The sequence below is a fragment of the Megalobrama amblycephala genome, linkage group LG4, assembly GCF_018812025.1.
Source record: "Megalobrama amblycephala isolate DHTTF-2021 linkage group LG4, ASM1881202v1, whole genome shotgun sequence".
Taxonomy (NCBI): domain Eukaryota; kingdom Metazoa; phylum Chordata; class Actinopteri; order Cypriniformes; family Xenocyprididae; genus Megalobrama; species Megalobrama amblycephala.
This window is the reverse complement of record NC_063047.1, coordinates 48,097,256-48,117,074: the sequence shown is the minus strand read 5'-3', so window position 1 is coordinate 48,117,074 and position 19,819 is coordinate 48,097,256. Positions and strand designations below refer to the sequence as shown.

General features: G+C 39.6%; 1 protein-coding gene across 6 annotated transcripts in view; it reads left to right on the top strand.

The window, feature by feature from the left end:
• The first annotated feature begins 3,717 nt into the window (after positions 1–3,717).
• LOC125267751 (phosphatidylinositol transfer protein beta isoform) overlaps positions 3,718–19,819 on the top strand; it is a 55,690-nt gene continuing 39,588 nt past the window's right edge. For 3 of the 6 annotated variants that reach the window (XM_048189673.1, XM_048189672.1, XM_048189671.1), the window contains exons 1-10: positions 3,718–3,766; positions 5,680–5,710; positions 8,251–8,396; positions 8,537–8,628; positions 9,011–9,018; positions 13,228–13,302; positions 13,620–13,703; positions 16,026–16,103; positions 18,857–18,967; positions 19,506–19,628. In XM_048189673.1, the coding sequence (XP_048045630.1) occupies positions 3,747–3,766; positions 5,680–5,710; positions 8,251–8,396; positions 8,537–8,628; positions 9,011–9,018; positions 13,228–13,302; positions 13,620–13,703; positions 16,026–16,103; positions 18,857–18,967; positions 19,506–19,628 (768 nt within the window). In that variant the 5' untranslated portion in view covers positions 3,718–3,746. Of the gene's footprint in view, positions 3,767–5,679; positions 5,711–8,250; positions 8,397–8,536; positions 8,682–9,010; positions 9,019–13,227; positions 13,303–13,619; positions 13,704–16,025; positions 16,104–18,856; positions 18,968–19,505; positions 19,629–19,819 lie in introns of those variants that run through there. The other 3 variants (XR_007184716.1, XR_007184717.1, XM_048189674.1) reach the window with 2 other exon arrangements.

The following is a 19,819-nucleotide window of genomic DNA, read 5'->3' as shown; positions in this document are numbered from 1 at the left end:
GGGCATGGAGTTCATCAGAGCTTCACTGGTTTCCACTGGAGTCCTCTTCCACTCTTCCATGACGACATCACGGAGCTGGTGGATGTTAGAGACCTTGCGCTCCTCCACCTTCCATTTGAGGATGCTCCACAGATGCTCAATAGGGTTTAGGTCTGGAGACATGCTTTACCCTCAGCTTCTTTAGCAAGGCAGTGGTCGTCTTGGAGGTGTGTTTGGGGTCGTTATCATGTTGGAACATTGCCCCGCGGTCCAGTCTCCGAAGAGAAGGGATCAGGCTCTGCTTCAGTATGTCACAGTACATGTTAGCATTCATGGTTCCGTCAATGAACTGTAGCTCCCCAGTGCCGGCAGCACTCATGCAGCCCCAGACCATGACACTTCCACCACCATGCTTGACTGTAGGCAAGACACACTTGTCTTTGTCCTCCTCACCTGGTTGCCGCCACACACGCTTGACAGCATCTGAACCAAATAAGTTTATTTTGGTCTCATCAGACCAAAAGACATGGTTCCAGTAATCCATGTCCTTAGTCTGCTGGTCTTCAGCAAACTGATTGTGGGCTTTCTTGTGCATCATCTTTAGAAGAGGCTTCCTTCTGGGACGACAGCCATGCAGACCAATTTGATGCAGTGTGCGGCATATGGTCTGAACACTGACAGGCTGACCCTCCACCCCTTCAACCTCTGCACAAATGCTGGCAGCACTCATACATCTATTTCCCAAACCCAACCTCTGGATATGACGCTGAACACGTGCACTCATCTTCTTTGGTCGACCATGGCGAGGCCTGTTCTGAGTGGAACCTGTCCTGTTAAACCGCTGTATGGTTTTGGCCACTGTGCTGCAGCTCAGTTTCAGGGTCTTGACAATCTTATAGCCTATGCCATCTTTATGTAGAGCAACAATTCTTTTTTTTCAGATCCTTAGAGAGTTCTTTGCCATGAGGTGCCATGTTGAACTTCCAGTGACCAGTATGAGAGAGTGAGAGCGATAACACCAAATTTAACACACCTGCTCCCCATTCACACCTGAGACCTTGTAACACTAACGAGTGAACCTGATCTAAACCAGGTTGTACATGTATAGTTTTTTTTTTGTCAAACCTACTCTTAAAACTCAGGCCCGGTTTCACAGACGGGGCTTAGATTAAGCCAGAATTAGAACTTAGTTGAATTAGGGTGTTTAAGTGGCTTAAACAATATAATACTACTGGTGTGCATCTTGAGACAAAACAATGGCACTGAGATGTTTTAAGATATGTCAGTGCAATTTGCTTTCAGTTACAACAGCTCAAACATGCATTGTAGTCTGGGACTAGCTTAAGCCTTGTCTGTGAAACTGGGGATTAGAGTTTGTTCAGCTAGCTTCATGCAACTGGACACTGGTCTCAACTACAACACTGTCTTGCCTACTCAGCCATCTTACCGCAAACCTGCTGACTTAATAAATCTCAAATATATAAGAGATACACAGATAACCAAATGGCACAATACTTTTTTCTTCATTTTGACTATTTAGAGTGCCTTGCAAAAGTATTCAGACCCCTGCATTTTTCACATTTTGTTATGCCTTATGCTAAACTACTTTAAATTCCCTTTGGTAACACTTTCTATGAAGCCTTTATAATGCAAAAAGCCTTAAAAAAATCTTCACATATCTTGTATAATCTCATGCATAATCACACCAACAGTTCATACATTATAAAACTTTGCATTGTGTGGTTATAACTTTTAACAGTATGATGATTATAACACACAAACACATTATATCCACTTAAGTTAGAATGGATTATCATTCCCACATATTTTTGGGTGAGCTATTCCTTTAACTTACATAAGTGTAAGTCTCCACTGCCTGTGTAGTAACAGTAAATCCTACTGTGAATGTTTAAGATGTTAATACACAGAATCAGAAAAGCTGTTAATTCTGTTAATACCAGAGTTGCAATAGCTCTGTCCTTACACAACCTCATGGAGTTAAGAGTCCTTTTTACAACACTGTTTTAGACTGTCGTGATGCTGCTGAGAACAAGCTCAAAAGATGTTACCGTCTAGACTCACTGTCGAGAGTTCATTATCCTCAGGACTAAAGTGACTACCAGGTGATTTCACAGTTTTCTCTTATAACCACAAAAGAGGACTTGGTTTGTTTTGTTCCATCTTAAAATGTATCAACAGTAATTCAAGTTTCATTAAGTTCACTTAAGTCTCATAACATAGGCTATCATTTTCATAACTGTTATACTAAACAGTGCAGTATTTTGTCCTGTCAAAGGTATAGGCACTGTTTTCCTCCATGAATTGTATGATGAAAAGAAAAGAGAAAGAAAAAAACAGTGACGTGTCCGTTCACAAAGGCATCTCTGTTTCATGCTCACAGTAATCTTCTTAAAAACAGCGGCTTGTTCGCCAGAGTTCCACATCCAACAGACTTCCAAACACATGCTTTAAAGGACTTCAACTAGCTGTTATCTTTGATAACAAAATATTCCTTAGAATTGTCTGTCACAATACAGGACAATATTTAATAATGTTAAATAATTATATTTAATAGTATCCTACTTTTTTCCTGAGAACTTGAATATTTATAGTAAACCTATACAGTATTTTGGTTATGATATTTGTGCATTTAGTTTTCTTTCTATACATGTAATATATATATTACATTTTTTTTATATTATATATTCATATTAATAATATCAATAATATGTATATTGATTTTTTTTTCACACACACTCTTGCTAGTTTATTTAATTTGTCTCCTAACAATGTCCAACAATGCATATACATACATCACAAGACAATACTGTCATTTTTTGTTCTCTAAATCATAAACTTTTCTTGAGGTGGAAGTATTAGTGGTGGAAATGACATAAAAACAAGGAATAAAATGACAGACTCATTTCCTTAATTTTGCTAAGGTTAATATTTATACAAATTTCAGCTTGATTGTTAATAACACAATAAAAATATTTGGTTCACATATCTCATATATCATCTCAAGTTTAACATCTTCACTGACACTGTCTCCTAAGTAAACGTTAAACAAACAAACAAAAAACTTTATTTGGGGCAAAATTGTTGGTTGTTGCTGAAATGTTAGTGTAACTGATATATGGTTGATGTAAATAAATTTCACATAATAATCATTGAAATGTTTAATGTTTATTTTTTTTTTGTTTTAAACATGTACCATTCAGATTTGTATGATTCATTTAATATTTTAAGGTAGCATGTCTGAGTGTGTGACAAGGGGGGAAATAGTCAAATATATGCTTTAAAGGCATTTGAAAAGTAGCAAAAATGATTAAAAACATGGTAAAAATGGTTTCCATGACAGTTAGTTTTTGACCTTCATATAACAAAAAGTATTTTTTTAAAAATGAATTAATAACAATCTCTGTGACATTCTTTTTATTGAAATAAAAAGAAACATTGTATAATGATCTTTATGTGTGTGTGTGTGTGTATATAGCCTATATATATATATATATATATATATATAGCCTATATATTGCTGGCATATGTCTACCTGTACTCTTAATTGTCAACATTTTTAAGTCAAAACGTTGTAATAAAGGATGATAAGCGGCTATTATGAGAAGAATTTGACGTAATGAAGAAAGCGCTGTTCAGTGGGAGAGAGAGAGAGAGAGAGAGAGAGAGAGAGAGAGAGAGAGAGAGAGAGGCAGCGCCTTTATAAGCGCATGTGACGTCAGTATAGTGGCGCAGCCGCGGAGGTGAAGATGGTGCTCATCAAAGAATAGTAAGTGTTACATTTCAGTTTTTTTTTTAAATTTATTTTATGGACGTTTCTGTTTCGTTATTATTACACAGTGAATAGTTTGTATTGCACTTTACCTATGCTGCTAGAGTCTCTACATAGTTTGCGTGACTTTTAGATGTTGTGCGTTTGTGTGATAATGTGTGTGTGTGTGTGATGCCGGTGAACTCAGGTCTGGCCTACCGGCTCTGACAGCAACTAAACACATGCAGTTGGTCATCACCTTTACTGTTGCTTTCCTCTATTACATGACGTAAATTATCTCAAAAAACGAGTTATTAGTAGCTCATTTGTAACTTTGTCTGCTTGGAAGTTTTGTTTTAAAGGTAGACCGGGGCTAGTTGTCACAGGGACTATAGGCTATGATGGTTTGAGTCAATAGTCTGCAAATGCTTTTTTCTCTAGCAGTGGTTATATATAATGTGTGTGTAAAACTCTTAAATTAGATTTTTTATGAATTCTGAATAATAATAATAATATTTTTTTAAATAATAGTAGCTCATTTGTAACTTTGTCTGCTTGGAAGTTTTGTTTTAAAGGTAGACCGGGGCTAGTTGTCACAGGGACTATAGGCTATGATGGTTTGAGTCAATAGTCTGCAAATGCTTTTTTCTCTAGCAGTGGTTATATATAATGTGTGTGTAAAACTCTTAAATTAGATTTTTTATGAATTCTGAATAATAATAATAATATTTTTTTAAATAATAGTAGCTCATTTGTAACTTTGTCTGCTTGGAAGTTTTGTTTTAAAGGTAGACCGGGGCTAGTTGTCACAGGGACTATAGGCTATGATGGTTTGAGTCAATAGTCTGCAAATGCTTTTTTCTCTAGCAGTGGTTATATATAATGTGTGTGTAAAACTCTTAAATTAGATTTTTTATGAATTCTGAATAATAATAATAATATTTTTTAAAATAATAGCACTTGGATAAGTTAACAATAAAAAAGCAACTGAGTGAGAACATCTGAAGTTGCCTTGTAAAGTACATTACAAGGCATATGTACACATATAAACACTTTGTACATTTTTGTTCCTTAAAGGGATAGTCCACCCAAAATTGAAAAATTCTCTCATTTATGCCATCCCATTTTATTTCTACTGTAAAGCCAAAATAAAATGGACCAAAAATTGCCCTCTGAATATTAGAGGTGGTATTTTTTTAAAAACAGAACATTTTGTAAATTAAGTTTGAAAGGTGAATGTGGATTATTGAATTTTTTTAATAATGAAATTGTGTGTGAAATGTTTTCACTTGAAATATTCACAGCTTAAATATGTCGAATTTCAGCCCCCCAAAATGCAGGCTTTGTCATTTCAGGAAAGTAACCATTAAAATCTTAAGTAAGAAAGAAATTACTGAAATTACGACTCGCAAAGAATAACAGTTAATTTTATAATGGTTACTTTTCTGAAATGAGACATTCTCGATGACGTATACTGCCGAGAAATGTGACCTCCGGAGAACCAGCCTTCAATATGAGATACAGCTACTGGTATTGCACACAATCTTCATGCAGTCATACGGGCAAAAGTTCACTTCAAGAATGAATAAATTAGCATCAACAAACTGAAAGTGCAGACAAACAGAAAAGTGTGGTCTATATTATAATATTTCTATATATAGCATACACTTTTGATATCTTCTGTATACTGTGCAGCAGTATATATAATATATATATATATATACTGATGAGTCATTCCTTTGTGTGAGAAGAAAGAACATACAGGTTTTAAACAACATGAGTAAATGACAGAATTTTCATTTTGGGTGAGCTACAATATCCCCTGTGCCTGTCATGTTCTTGACTCACCAAGAATGCTATGTGTAAATTGTATTGCATTGTCTTTTTGTCTGTATGTAAGTCTCATTTCAGTATCTCTCGGTGTGTTTCAGCCACATTGTTTTGCCATGCACTGTTGAAGAGGTGAGTTTATTATTGCTTTTATTTTTAAATAGTGCAGTTAAATATAAATCTATACTGTCAAGTTCATTTATAAATTCTTTAACTCATGCCTCCGTGAAAGACTGTGAACATAGGTTATAGTTTTACTACAGTAGCATATTGAAGTATTTACAGTAGCATACAGTCAAAAGTCTGGAGACCTACTCTTTTATTAATACTATTTGAACGCCATTGGCCAGCATACTTACAATGGTGTGATTCAATAAGGCTTTAGTATGGTGGTGTAAGAAGGTTTCCCCATAGCATCAGCTACTTTTTTTACATCTAAAAAAGCTGCAATTTTAACAGGGGTGTGAATACTTTTTATTATCACTGTACACATGCTGGCCACTTTATTAGGCACACCTGTTCAGCTGCCCATTAACACATGGTCAAGATGATATGGTGAAGTTCAAACTGAGCATCAGAATGGGGAAGAAAGGTGATTTAAAGCTGCAGTAGGTAACTTTTGTAAAAATGTATTTTTTACATATTTGTTAAACCTGTCATTATGTCCTGACAGTAGAATATGAGACAGATAAACTGTGAAAAAAATCAAGCTCCTCTGGCTCCTCCCAGTGGTCCTATTGCCATTTGCAGAAATACACCGCTCCCGGTAAGAAACAACCAATCAGAGCCAGGAGGAGTGTCTTAGCAGTGTCAATCAAGCTCGTGTGCGCGCTGATCACACCCCTCTCATGCACAGCATGTACAGGCATTCAAATTCAAGATTACCGGTGTGCTGCAGCTTTGCCTATGGCGGACAAACAATCCAAACTGCCAATTCCTCGAGTGGCACCTGCTCATAAAATAAAGACGGTTAACGGAAAAAGACAGATGACGATGATAAAAAAGCCAAAAAGAAAGAATTAGATAGAGCCCGAAATAAAACGAGGGTAAATATCGGAGTGGCTTTTCCGAGGTGGAGGGAGCTACGTGTCCTGAAAGGATTAAAAACCGATGCAGAGACATTTCTGCTTGACAAGTAAGTATCCCTGCTTGATTTGTTTCATTTTTTAAGAACTACACAACTAAGATAATTTCAAAACAGGCCTGCCCGTCCCTTGCCTGATGCTCTGGGCACACCACGGCTTCCTCTTCTCCCCGCCCGTTGACTCCTCGAAGTCGCTGTGGGTGTGAATTCCTCGTCGGAGCCCATTGACTCGGTGTCAAAACTCTAGCCGCATAACATACAGATAAAATGTCACGGACTGTTTAAAGCAACTATTGAAACCTACTAATTCACTGGCTTGTCATGTTGCTGAAATAATGTACTAGCAAACCTTATTTAGCATTACATGTCGATAGAATAATTACTTGCATACTGTAACGTTAGTTACCGTTATATTATCATACTAGCTATTTATTACTTATAGAAATAGTGCAACGTCATATAGTTACATTACATGTATTGCAAAATCCGTAATGTTTTGAGGACCAAGTTTGTAGTCAAAGTATGGGCAGACCATAGTCCATGTAAATCATATTGTTGATGTTTCGTCTGTACCAGTGAATGTGCCATAAAGGTTTATCCACCTTACTAGCCTGTGCGTTCACGGCAGGCTCCGTTGTGATGGGGGAGGAGCTGTGGAGGGAGGGCTGTAGCGCAGTGTAGAGCAAGGGGGAGTGACCTGTGAGTTGTGCTTGTTCAAATTTTCAGGCTAAGTCAACGTTTTCTAAAAACTCCCTACAGCAGCTTTAAGTGACTTTGAATGTGGCATGGTTGTTGGTGCCAGACGGCCTGGTTTCAGTATTTCAGAAACTGCTGTTCTACTGGGATTTTCACGCACATCCATCTCTACGGTTTTCAGAGTATGTCCAGTGAGTGGCAGTTCTGTGGGCAAAAATGCCTTGTTGATTCCAGAGGTCAGAGGAGAATGGCCATACTGGTTCAAGCTGCTAGAAAGGCAACAGTAACTCAAATAACCACTTGTTACAACCGAGGTTCAGAAGAGCATCTCTGAACGCACAACACATCGAATCTTGAAGCAGATGGGCTACAGCAGCAGAAGGCCACTCCTGTCAGCTAAGAACAGGAAGCTGAGGCTACAATTCACATGGGCTCACCGAAATAGGACAATAGAAGATTACAAAAAATCGTTGCCTGGTTTGATGAGTCTCAATTTCTGCTGTGACATTCGGGTGGTAGGGTCAGAATTTGGTGTAAAAAACATTAAAGCATGGATCCATTCTGCCTTGCATCAACAGTTCAGGCTGGTGATGGTGGTGTAATGATGAGGGGGATCCCTTAGTACCAACTGAACATCATTTAAATGCCACAGCCTACCTGAGTATTGTTGCTGACCATGTCCATCCCTTTATGACCATCCCTTTATGATCTTCTGATGACATCTTCCAGCACCATGTCACAAAGCTCAAATCATCTCAAACTGGTCTCTTGAACATGACAATGAGTTCACTATACTCAAATGGCCTCCACAGTCACCAGATTCAGTAAGCAGTATGGTAGAATCCATTCTGAACATAGCCTAAATGTTGTTGGTTGTTATGGTTTGTTTCAGTATCAAGTAGGGCAGCTGTACTCTGTGGCAGAAGCCAGCAAGAATGAGACCGGCGGAGGAGAGGGCATAGAGATATTGAAGAATGAGCCCTATGAAAAGGCTGGCGAGAAAGGACAGTACACGCACAAAATATACCATCTCAAAAGGTATATACATATGAAGATGTGGGTGTACCTGTATGCATACCAGTGATGACTTCACAAGAAGCCTGGCTTTCAGTACAATTTGACAACATATTAATTTGAACATCATTTGTGTTTTTCATTCTGTATGTTCTGCTGCCCAGCAAAGTACCAGGCTTTGTAAAGGTGATTGCTCCTGAAGGCTCACTTGTGTTCCATGAAAAGGCCTGGAATGCCTACCCTTACTGCAGAACAAGTGGGTGGAAAACTTTGATACAAGCTTATCGGTTATGCATCACAGACTGTCAGGTTAGAGATGTGCACAGTAAAGATATGCACCACCCAGTGAAATCTATGCTTTAAATTGGTTAATTATAAAGTCATATCATACATTTTTTTTTTTTTTGGCTTCATCAGTTAATTTCTATTCTAAACATTCAACCTTAAGTAAGTTGCACTTTCTTTATGTATGATCAATCATGTTTCAGTTTTTTAGGTTTTAAGAATTTATATTCATATGAAGTTTACTTTTAATATATAGATACTTAATTAAGATAACCGGTTTTAATTCTAATTCATTGGTGTAACCTCTAATCATATCTGTTTTTTCTCTTTTTTGCAATACATGTTTGCCACAGTTGTAACGGTAAGTGCACTGAAAACTGTTTGTTGGTTGTATTAAATTAAATGGCCTCTTTTTGTTTATCATGTGTAAGAAATGCCAGATTTCAAAACCCTGTTAAATGGTTTGACAAACACAGTTTTCTTGAAATTTCTTTAAGTGCTTAAGTAAATGTCATTGCATGACATAACCATATTTTGCTGTTTGCTATTGCTATGACAGTGGTCATTCCAAAAGGCATTTTATTGGACAAAAAAATTGCATACACGCATACAAGATGATTCATTAATATTATTTGATCACTTTCCTGAAAGACTGTAAGTTTTATATTTGCAACAAGTTTTAGTCAACTTTTAGGAGTGCATTAACATTTAGAAAGCATGCCACAAAGTTAATAGATATTGACTAAAAAAAAAAAAAAAGGATCTTGATTTCACTGGGTCTTTAATGCCCAATGGTATAGTAACTATGGTTCTCTTTCAGTCGGTCACCCTTGACATCAGAACATACTGACGAATGGGGTCTCGCCCGAGAGCCCAATCACCTTTGAGTGGTAACAAAGCGAGCCAATGGTACGCTGAGTACCTTGGTCTGCGGAATTTGCATCACAATCTCTGCACCACTCTGTGGGTATATAAGGAGCAGTGCGAACATGCTCTCATTCAAGCTTTCACTTCGGAGCTGAGCACTTCATTGTTGCTGTGCTTTCACCGGAGTGTGCATCTACGAGTCTTCAGTGGTGTTGGTGTGACAGCGCGGTTCAGCGGAGATTGTTGGAAGAGCTTCCTGCTTCTGTTCCAGCTCTGTGTCTCCCCTGGGCGCTTCAAGTCTCACGTGTCTGGGCTTTCAGCACGCTGTGGCTGCGTTCGTGGATGACTCATGTTCCCACTGTGGGAACATGACCATTCAAATGAGGTAGAGTCCCCTCTGCCACACCCCAATCTAGTTCCTCTTCTCGTAAGAAGGCTACTTTGGCTGGTGGTCAGGGTGATCTGAAGGTGAAGGTGTGGGCTTCCGTGATGAGACAGCCTCCTCGGGCCACACCCCCCTAGCAAACACCACAAGCTGTGGAGCTTCTGGCTGAGTTCACTGATCCCTCTCGTCTGAGCATCTCATTCAGGGCTCCGGCAGACAACCAGATGTCGATCGCCGTACCACAAGGCGGGCTTGAGTCCTTGGGAGATGAGGATTTGGCTGCGCTGCCTCCCTCTGGGATGCCAGCGTTGCCCGATTCTAATCCCGAGCTGACGGCCATGCTTTCCCGGGCAGCTGAGAGCATTGGGCTCGAGTGGAACCCTCCACCGTGTCCCGAGCGCTCAAGGCTGGATGATTGGTTCCTGGGGGATGTACGTGCTGATCACCAGTGACCCCCACCAGTTCCATTCTTCCTGGAGGTGCATCAGGAAGTCACCAGTTTGTGGAAGGCACCTTTAACTTTCCGAAACCATTCTGGGGCTACCTCTACCTTCACTGCCCTCGATGGGGGAGTGGCCAAGAGGTATGTGGGGATCCCCCCAGTGGAGTGCTCTGTTGAGATACAGCTGTTTCCTCAGAGCGCCCCCACCTGGCGTGGCGATTGCAAGCACCGGTCCAAGGCCTGTAAGTTCTCGTCCATGCTTGTGGGCAAGGCTTACAGAGCTGCGGGTCAGGCCGCTTCCGCCTTGCACACCATGGCCATCCTGCAAGTACATCAGACCAAGGTTGCTTAATGCTATGGCTAAACCTGTCAGACATGAGGGAGTTTGATCGGACTCAGCTCCTCAACTCCCCAATTCGCCTCTTCGGCGATGCCTTCAAGAGTTTTGCCCAGAATTCTCAGCTGCTCAGAAGCAGTCTGAAGGGGATCAAACATATTCTGCCCTGGTGGCCTGCTGATGCCTTCACACCGCTGCTGCCTCTGCTCGGCGATGAGGGCACCCCCCAGCGGCCTCCTGCACTCCCGCTCGTTCACAGCAGCAGCTTCCACCCAAGCCGCAGTGAGGAGATGGCCGCAGGAAGTCGCCACAGCCCGTCTCCACCCCTCCCAAACCTGCCAAGCGCCAGGCGAAGTGGTGATCCTGAGACAGGCGAACAGGAGTTAGAGATGTCAGCTCTCCAGGAGATGGTAGCAGGACCATTCCTTCCCCTGGAGGAGGGCCGGGAGAGAATCTTTTGTTCTCATTTTCTTTCTGTTCCGCCCGAATTCTCAATAAAAGAGCTGTTTTTTCTACCTCCGTGGCTCGAAAGGGCACGGATGACAGCAGGCGACATAACACCTCGCAGCTCTCATCCCCCTCTTCCTTTGTCGCCAGTAACCAGTAAGAGCCGGCCCGAGAATGCCCAGCCTTCTCACGTCCCCTCTGCCATTATGTGGAATCAGACGTGTGTACACACTTCGCCCTCACTAAGGGATGCTATGCCTCCCATCTCAGGGCCTTCTGTTCCACCTTGCTGTCCCACCATAGGTACGCCTGTAGTTCCTCTGACCCCACTGGCTTGGTTTCTGGGGGCCTGGCTAGAGCTCCCCAGTCCGCCCCGCTGGCTCATCCAATCGATCAATGCGATTCAGCTCACCCGGCATCCCCCCTGGTTTCAGGGTGTTCGCGCTACGATCATGGGCAATTTGATCATACGATTGTGCATTCGTCCTATGGATTGGTTTGCAGCGATCGACCTGAAAGACGCATACTTTTATGTTTCCACTCTTTCTCAACACAGACCGTTCCTGTGGTTTGCTTTCGGGGGGCAGGCATAACAATACAAGGTTCTTCCATTCGGGTTGTCCCTGTCTCCCCGTGTCTTCATGAAGGTTTAGCTGATTTGAGAATGCTTCGGAGATGCTCAGGTAGACCTGTTTGCCTCTCCAGACACTTCCCACTGCCAGTTGTTTTACTCCCTGACTGAGGGCACCCTCGGCATGGAGGCTCTGGCACACATCTGACCACAGGGCCTATGGAAGTATGCATTTCCCCCAGTGAGCCTTCTCGCAAAGACATTGTGCAAGATCAGGGAGGACGAGGAGCAGGTCCTCATAGTTGTGCCTTATTGGCCCGGCTGGACCTTGTTCTCCAAACTTGTACTCCTCATGACAGCCCCTCCTGGTCAATTCCTTTGAGGAAGGACCTTCTTTCTCAGAGAGGGGGCACCCTCTGGCACCCGCATCACGATCTTTGGAACCTGCATATGTGGGTTTTGGATGGGACGTGGAAGGTTTAGGTACCCTGCCACCTCAAGTGTTAGCTACCATCACTTCGGTTAGAGCCTCATCTACTAGACAGGCCTACGCTTTGAAGTGGAACCTCTTTGTCACTTCGTGTTCTTCTCATCAAGATGACCCCTGGAAATGCCGATCAGGTCAGTGCTCTCCTTCCTTCTAGATGGGTTGGAACGAAGGCTGTCTCCTTCCACCCTGAAGGTCTATGTTGGCTGCCATTGCGGCTCACCATGATCTCATTGACGGTAAGTCTATTGGGAAACACGACCTGATCATCAGGTACCTGAGAGGGGCCCTCTTGAGACCTTGCAGTGGTTCTATTTGTGCTTCAGAGAGCTCCATTTGAGCCTTTGCTCTCAGTAGAACTGAAGATTCTTTCTTTAAAAACGGTGCTCCTGACGGCATGAGCTTCTGTTAAGAGGGTCGGGGACCTGCAGGCATTATCAGTTGATGAAGCATGCATGGAATTCAGGCTGGCCAACTCTCACATTATCTTGAGACCCCTGCCTGGATATGTGCCCTAAGTTCCCACCACTCCTTTTAGGAACGAGGGTTACGTAACCTTGATCTTTCCTGTACTCCACAAGACTGCATTTATTTGATTAAAAACACAGTAAAAATGTAATGGTGTGTAATGGTGTAAATGTGATTTAAATTAATATTATTAATTAATATATTACATTTCTATTTTAGTATGTTTTAAAATGTAATTTTATTTTTCAAAGCTGAATTTTCAGCAGCCATAACTCCAGTCTTCAGTGTCACATGATCCTGTGATATTAGACTGATTAGAAATAAATAAAATCTTACTGACCCCAACCTTTTGAATGATAGCTGATATAGATCTCATTAATTCACCCCATTTGAAATTGAATCTGCAAACATGATTCTTTGCGACTGAATCAAATTAAGAAATCTTTTAGGAATTTATCTGTTTTGAAATATTAGCCTATATATTATTTCATATTGTATGCACATAGACCTACCATATGGTTATTTACTGTAAAGACAATAAAATATTTTGATTTTTGTTCTCCCAGAATGAGTACATGAAGGATGATTTTTTCATCAAGATTGAGACATGGCACAAACCTGACCTCGGAACACTAGAGAATGTGAGTGCTTTTGTATATATTCGAAAATGTATTCTATGTTTTCATGAAACATGCAATCTGTGAATTCAGTGGGCTCATGAGAGGGAATACTTATTAAACTGGTTACGTCCTGAGGTTGGGTAAGGGTCAATGTAAATTATATCAAGATCAAATTCCATTTTAAATGTTATCATTAGGGTGAACAATACACGATAAACTAGTAGAAAATTGACATATAAATTTTGGATTATTGTTTATATTGATTATTATTTGGATAGCTTCTCCTCTAAACTTATCCTATACCTTCTCCTCTTCTTCCTCTAAACAATGAATAACAGGTTCACAAATTGGACAGTTCTACATGGAAGTCTGTGGAGGTCACACCTATTGACATTGCAGACAAAGAACAAGTAGCCCCTGGTGTAAGTACCCTGTTTTATTGAGCTGCTACACTCAATATAATTACAAAACAGAAATAAAACTTCCTATTTGAACATCTATTACATATTTTATCATCAGGGTTCCCATGAGCAAGAAAACCTGGTATTAACAAGAAATTTTACAGGTGTGATTTCCTGAAAAAGTTGTCAAAATGAATAAATTCTCTATTCTTTATAAACATATTACAAAGAATACTCTGTAGATGATGAAATATTATAGACTACAGTGAAACTTGCTTGCAAGCCAGCCAGCATGATAACATCAGTCAGTCTGTTGAGCGTAACAGACTCATCAGGTGGAAAAAATGTCATAATGGTTTCCAATGGGACATCTTCAAATATCAAGATGTTTTTGTCTTATTAGTGTTCAAATGTTTTGAATTAGTCCAGTAGATAAAGTACTATAGTGTATTATTTACATGTATGCATTTGGCAGACCTTTTTATTCAAAGCGACTTATTGCATTGAAGATATACATTTTATCAGTTCATGCATTCCCTGGGAAAAAAAAAAAACATGACATTGCTAGCAGGCTGATTTGTACATTGTATCCCCCCTCCCCACTTCTTTATTTCCGTATTTCCAATTTGTTTACTATGCATGAATACAAGTATGACTTTTTTGGGACCATTTAGCCTTTCCCAATCTTGTTTTCCCAATTTTCATTCACATAACATCAAGTGCAACAAAATTAATCTCCAAATTTGGCAGCTAACAACCAAAGTTCTACTAGAGGTTAAATCCATGTGTCTATCGTGCATTGTTTTCCTAAATCCACCGGGTGGTACTGTAGTGCTTGGGCTCCTCATCGCTGCTTCCAACTATATTTATTATACTTTTTTTCAAGGTTTCAGAGGCTTTTGAGGCCCTTAACCTGCTCAAAAACTCATGAGATTTTTTCACACACATCAGAGTCCTGACAAAAGGTAGCACACGGAAGTGGCAGATAATCTGACATCAGTTTATCTGCATGCAGATGTCCGACAGGAGTCTGCAATAAGCCATGGGGGATTCAATGAAAGGCATGCCAAAAGCTGTCAAAAATGCTTGTGCTTGAAGCAAGGCACTGTTTTCTTTTTACTTGCGAGAAGCTCCTGATCTTGTTTTCAGCGTCTCAAAATGGCTCAGTTTGCATTAGTGGTGCTCCACACAAACTCCATCTCTGCAAGTGCTGCATGTGTGTGTGTGTGTGTGTGATATATATATATATATATATATATATATATATAATTTCTTTTATGCAATTTTATTACTTTAGATTTTGCTTCTAACTAATAATTTTATTAAGTAAAGTTAATGACAAATATAAGAAAGCAAGACCAATTTAACAAGGTCTTCGGTTTCAAGAATCATGCGTATATGTGAGAGGGTGGAAAATAACTTTAATGTAATGCCCTCTCTGCCATTGATTAGCTAGTTAAGAGTGTTTGTGTGAGGGGAAAGAGGGATTATGGTCTAATGAAGCAGTTTTCTCTGGTGTCCTGGCTGTCCGTGTCTTTGGGCCCTATCAGACTCTGGCCTCAGGCATGGCTGCAGGCATTGTGCTGAGAACCGTGAGTTTGGTTCGAGTAATTAAGGGCTTATATAGCCTGGCACACAAACAAACCTCTGCTTTACATGAATTCACACCAAGCATTGTTACCGTATCATCATGCTTTGGCCTCCAGACAGCACACTTGGTATTAAACAGGTCGGTTTGTTCTCAGTGTGACAGTGTGTGTGTGTGTGTGTGTGTGTGCACAAACCCTCAATGCCTGTTTGCCTCTCTAACTGTACAGAAACTGAGAAGTTGTTATTTTGCCGGAGGCGTATCATGATTTATTTACAATTGCGAGACCCTGGAGGTCCAGTTAAAATTAAATGCTTTTCGTCCATTTATTTTACCAGCAGCTGTTTTTCTCACCATCTCTCCCAGTTTCCACCCTCTCAGGTTTATTAAGTCTGTTTTTTTGTTCCCTGTTTTTTCTTAACTTCTTGCTTCACTGCATCTGTCCTTGAATACTTTTTAATGACTTGGGCTCTATTAGGCATAACCTAAGTCTATATGGGCGTACTTGACTCAAGTTTTGACATATATTCCCTGATGAATCTGCTTACTAAGAGTTTAAATTTTGCAGTTTTGAAGAGTAAATAAGCTCTTCAAAAAAAGTGCAGCAGCTTTCCAAATGCTATATTGATTAAGAGTGTGAGTATCCACAAAATGAAGGTTTATAGTTAATTCACTGATGTTGATGATCAAGTCTAATTCACAAAATTTTAGATACATAAACTAAGCCTAGATCGATTGTCATCTGTTATATGCAGGACTACAAGGCAGATGAGGATCCAGCTATTTTTAAATCAGTCAAGACCGGCAGAGGACCATTGGGACCCAATTGGATGGTAGGGACCCCTTTTCTCACCCTTCATTTTAAAACCATATGACTCTATTTATTTATTTTTATTTATTTATTTTATTTTTTTTATTTTATATTATATATTATTATATATTATTTTATATTTATTATTTTATATATTATTTTATATATATAATATAGACCTCTGTACTAAAACTATATATATAAACCAGGTGAAATTTATGTCGTTATTTACTGATAACTTTCCCTTTTTGTGGCCTGTTAAACAATGAATCTGAATCGGGCTGCGCTTCCCAAAATCATTGTGAGCTAAGTTGATCGTAGAGACCATTGGTGTAAATGGTTCTTTAATACAATGTGCTTAGCTTACAATGCTTTTGGGAAATGCAGCGCAACCATATATATACATATATATATATATTTACGCACAGTAGCATGCAGTGGTGTTCTAAAAATTAGGAGGCAAAGTCCACACTTAAAGGTGCTAAAGAGGATGTTTTGTTTTATACATTTTTGCAATATTACTTGAAACTGTCTTTACTAACTGATAAAAGACTATTTATTAGGTGCACTGAAAGTAATAATATTAATATACTAGGGGTGGGACAAAATATCGATATGGCGATATATCGTCATCCTTCTCTGTGCGATACGAGAATCGTATCGCTGCGCCAAATATCGATATTTTAATTTAAAAAAATAAAGCGCTATATATAGATTTCTTTGCTCAAAGTGTCCTACTTCAAGGCGGCGCTCGACACATGAATGAGGGAAACGTGAACTTAAGTTAACTAGCCAAAGAGGTTATTAACAGGATGGCGGACAGCAGTGTGAGTAAAATAGATGCCCCAGCCACGTTTAAGTTCAAAGTCTTGACGCACTTTTATACCATTGATGTGACAGTCGTAGACATCTTTGACGTTCTTCACCGAGCGCTTAGATATACACGGGAGCATTTGAAAGCATATATTAGGGATCCTCTGATAGATGCCTGCATGCTTTCGAACGCTCCCGTGTATATCTAAGCGCTTGAAGAACGTCAAAGGGTCTGTTTGCACCTGGTGACTTCATGCATTTTCTCTGATCGGATAGCTATCCGATCGTGAAAAGACCAGGTCTAAATGCCTAAATGCCTAAAAACGCATTTGAGACGGATTTAAATCCGATCGCTCAAACCACTTCAGGAGATGGTCTGGGACGCATTCCAGTCAAAACTGTCTATGCTCAGTCTAAATGCATCTGGTTGTTGAAACTACATATGTAAATTTTACTTCTCCCAAAAATACTAAAACTGAAACATGTGAGAGTCAGATATGACAACGCTACTGCATCACACATCGCCGCAGATCTCTTCAGCAAGCTGACGCGCAAACTGCCGCATATGAAAGTGAAAGTAAGTCGCAGACGCATAACACACAATTATCTTCATTAAAAGTAATGAGACCTTATACCAGTGCTGTTGCCGCTCTCTCCTATTGCAGTCTTTGATTTTGAAATTAACTGATGGTCAATAAAATGCACCTCATATTTCTTGCTTTCGGTGACGTGAACTCTATTAAATGTACATAAAAGATCGGATTTATCCGTTAACCTGCACTTAACCTTTTCACGAGCATTTTGTTTTCATATTAAGACCAATATCGCGATGTATCATTATAGGATTGTCTAGCGATATATCGATTATCGCAGAATCGCTGACTCGCGATATTATCGTTATCGTGAGCCATTTATCGTGATCGTATCGTATCGTGAGGTACCCTCCGATTCCCACCCCTATAATATACATCATCTGTGCACGAGGTAGGGCCTTAAAAACATCAGCCAATCGCGTAAACGATTGGCCCTCTGGCTTGTCAATCACTGCCGTGACGTTCCTTGTGAGAGACGTGCGCGGATTGGCCCGTTGCTATAACTTTACCTGAGGGTGTCGGACAGTGTTACTTTAGAAAAACAAGAGATTTATATCATTTTAATGTCACATTTTGTAATATTTGTGTTGTTATCTTTGTAATATGGATTATTTTCTCATCCACTTTTTTGAGGAGGCTCTGCCTCCCTTGCCTCCTTCAGAGGAAACACCCCTGACACAAACACACACACATGCGCATGTGCACACACAGCAGGGAGAGATGGGCTGAATGTCAAGATTTTCAGTGAATAATGATTTCAGTTCATTCTTCAAATAAAGCTATCACACTTATACACATATAGCACACAGGCGGGTTGTATGGGCCACTTTTTTTTTTTTTTTTTAAGTTAACTTAATTTGCATGGTTTTCTTCCTGGTCTTGTGAATTTAAACAGCAGTGCAATCTAAAATAATAGTTCAGTAAGAATGTACAGTGCTATTTCTGCAATGACCCCTGTGTAAATTACCAATGAGTGTATTAGTGGAAGTGTTTTGCAGTTAAGAACTAATGAAGATGAATCACTCCGCTTTGATGGACCGTAAAAGGCATCACAGTGATTGGCACAAACTAAGACATGTGCGTGTCCACATGAATATGAATAAGAGCCGTCTTCACTTCTGTGTACTGAAGATTAGATTAATCTTCACAAGGCTTGTTAGATTGTGGAGCATCTATGTGTTTTTACCCCCAATTATTACCTCATCAATTCTGGAGATCTTCTAAGAAAAGCATCCGCATAATGTCTCTCTATACTGTAATTATTTGATTTTAGAAACTTTTAGAATATGTACTGTAAAAGTGTTTAAGTTAAAATTGAATTTCTGCATGGTCGACAGAGTTTCATTAATTTATGTTTGAAACCTCACAGAAAGAACTGGTTAATAACCCTGACTGCCCACGAATGTGTGCTTACAAGCTTGTCACGGTCAAGTTTAAATGGTGGGGCCTGCAGAACAGGGTAGAAAGCTTCATTCACAAGGTAAGATCTCCAGAAATGCATTAACTCATATATATTAGAAGTGGTTTTAATTTAATACCATCTAAAGTGAATTATTATTGTATATTAGGAATAAAACTCTGCCAAATTTCACTTTTCTGAGATATTTGTTGTAAATAATTTTAACATTTTAAAGGGATAGTTCACCCAAAAATGAAAATTCTGTCATTATTTTCTCCCCTCAAGTTGTTTCAAACGTGTATAAATTTATTTGTTCTGCTGTACACAAAGGACGATATTCTATATATGTTTGTAACCAAGCAGATCTTGCACCCCCCCCCCCCCATTGACTACCATAGTAGGACAAAATAATATTATGGTAGTCAGTGGGGGGCTAGTTCTGCTTGGTTACAATCATTCTGAACTATCCTTTTAATGTTGACATTCCTACTTAAAATTTTACTATGTATTTAGAGTAAGTGTAATTCTATCATGTAAATGTACTATTTGTCTGGATTGGGTTATAATTCTGTGGAATAGTTTGGGATTTATGTGTTTTGTTTTTTGGTCATTTACTAAGCAAGAGAAGAGAATCTTCACCAACTTCCACCGGCAGCTGTTCTGCTGGATTGATAAGTGGGTAGAGCTCAACATGGAGGATATCAGAAGGATGGAAGAGGAGACACAGAAAGAGCTGGAGGAGGTGTGTATACTCATACACATTCACACATTGCACAGATTGTGCTAAATCTGTAATCAAATCTGTAGTTAGCTGTCATGTAGAAAAGCGCTGGTTAGTATGATTTTTTTTTTTTTTTTTTCATTTTAGTTTGTGTTTTATCCAGATAAGTAATGTTGTTTTAGGAGATATTTTCTCCCAGAATTCTTTTCAGG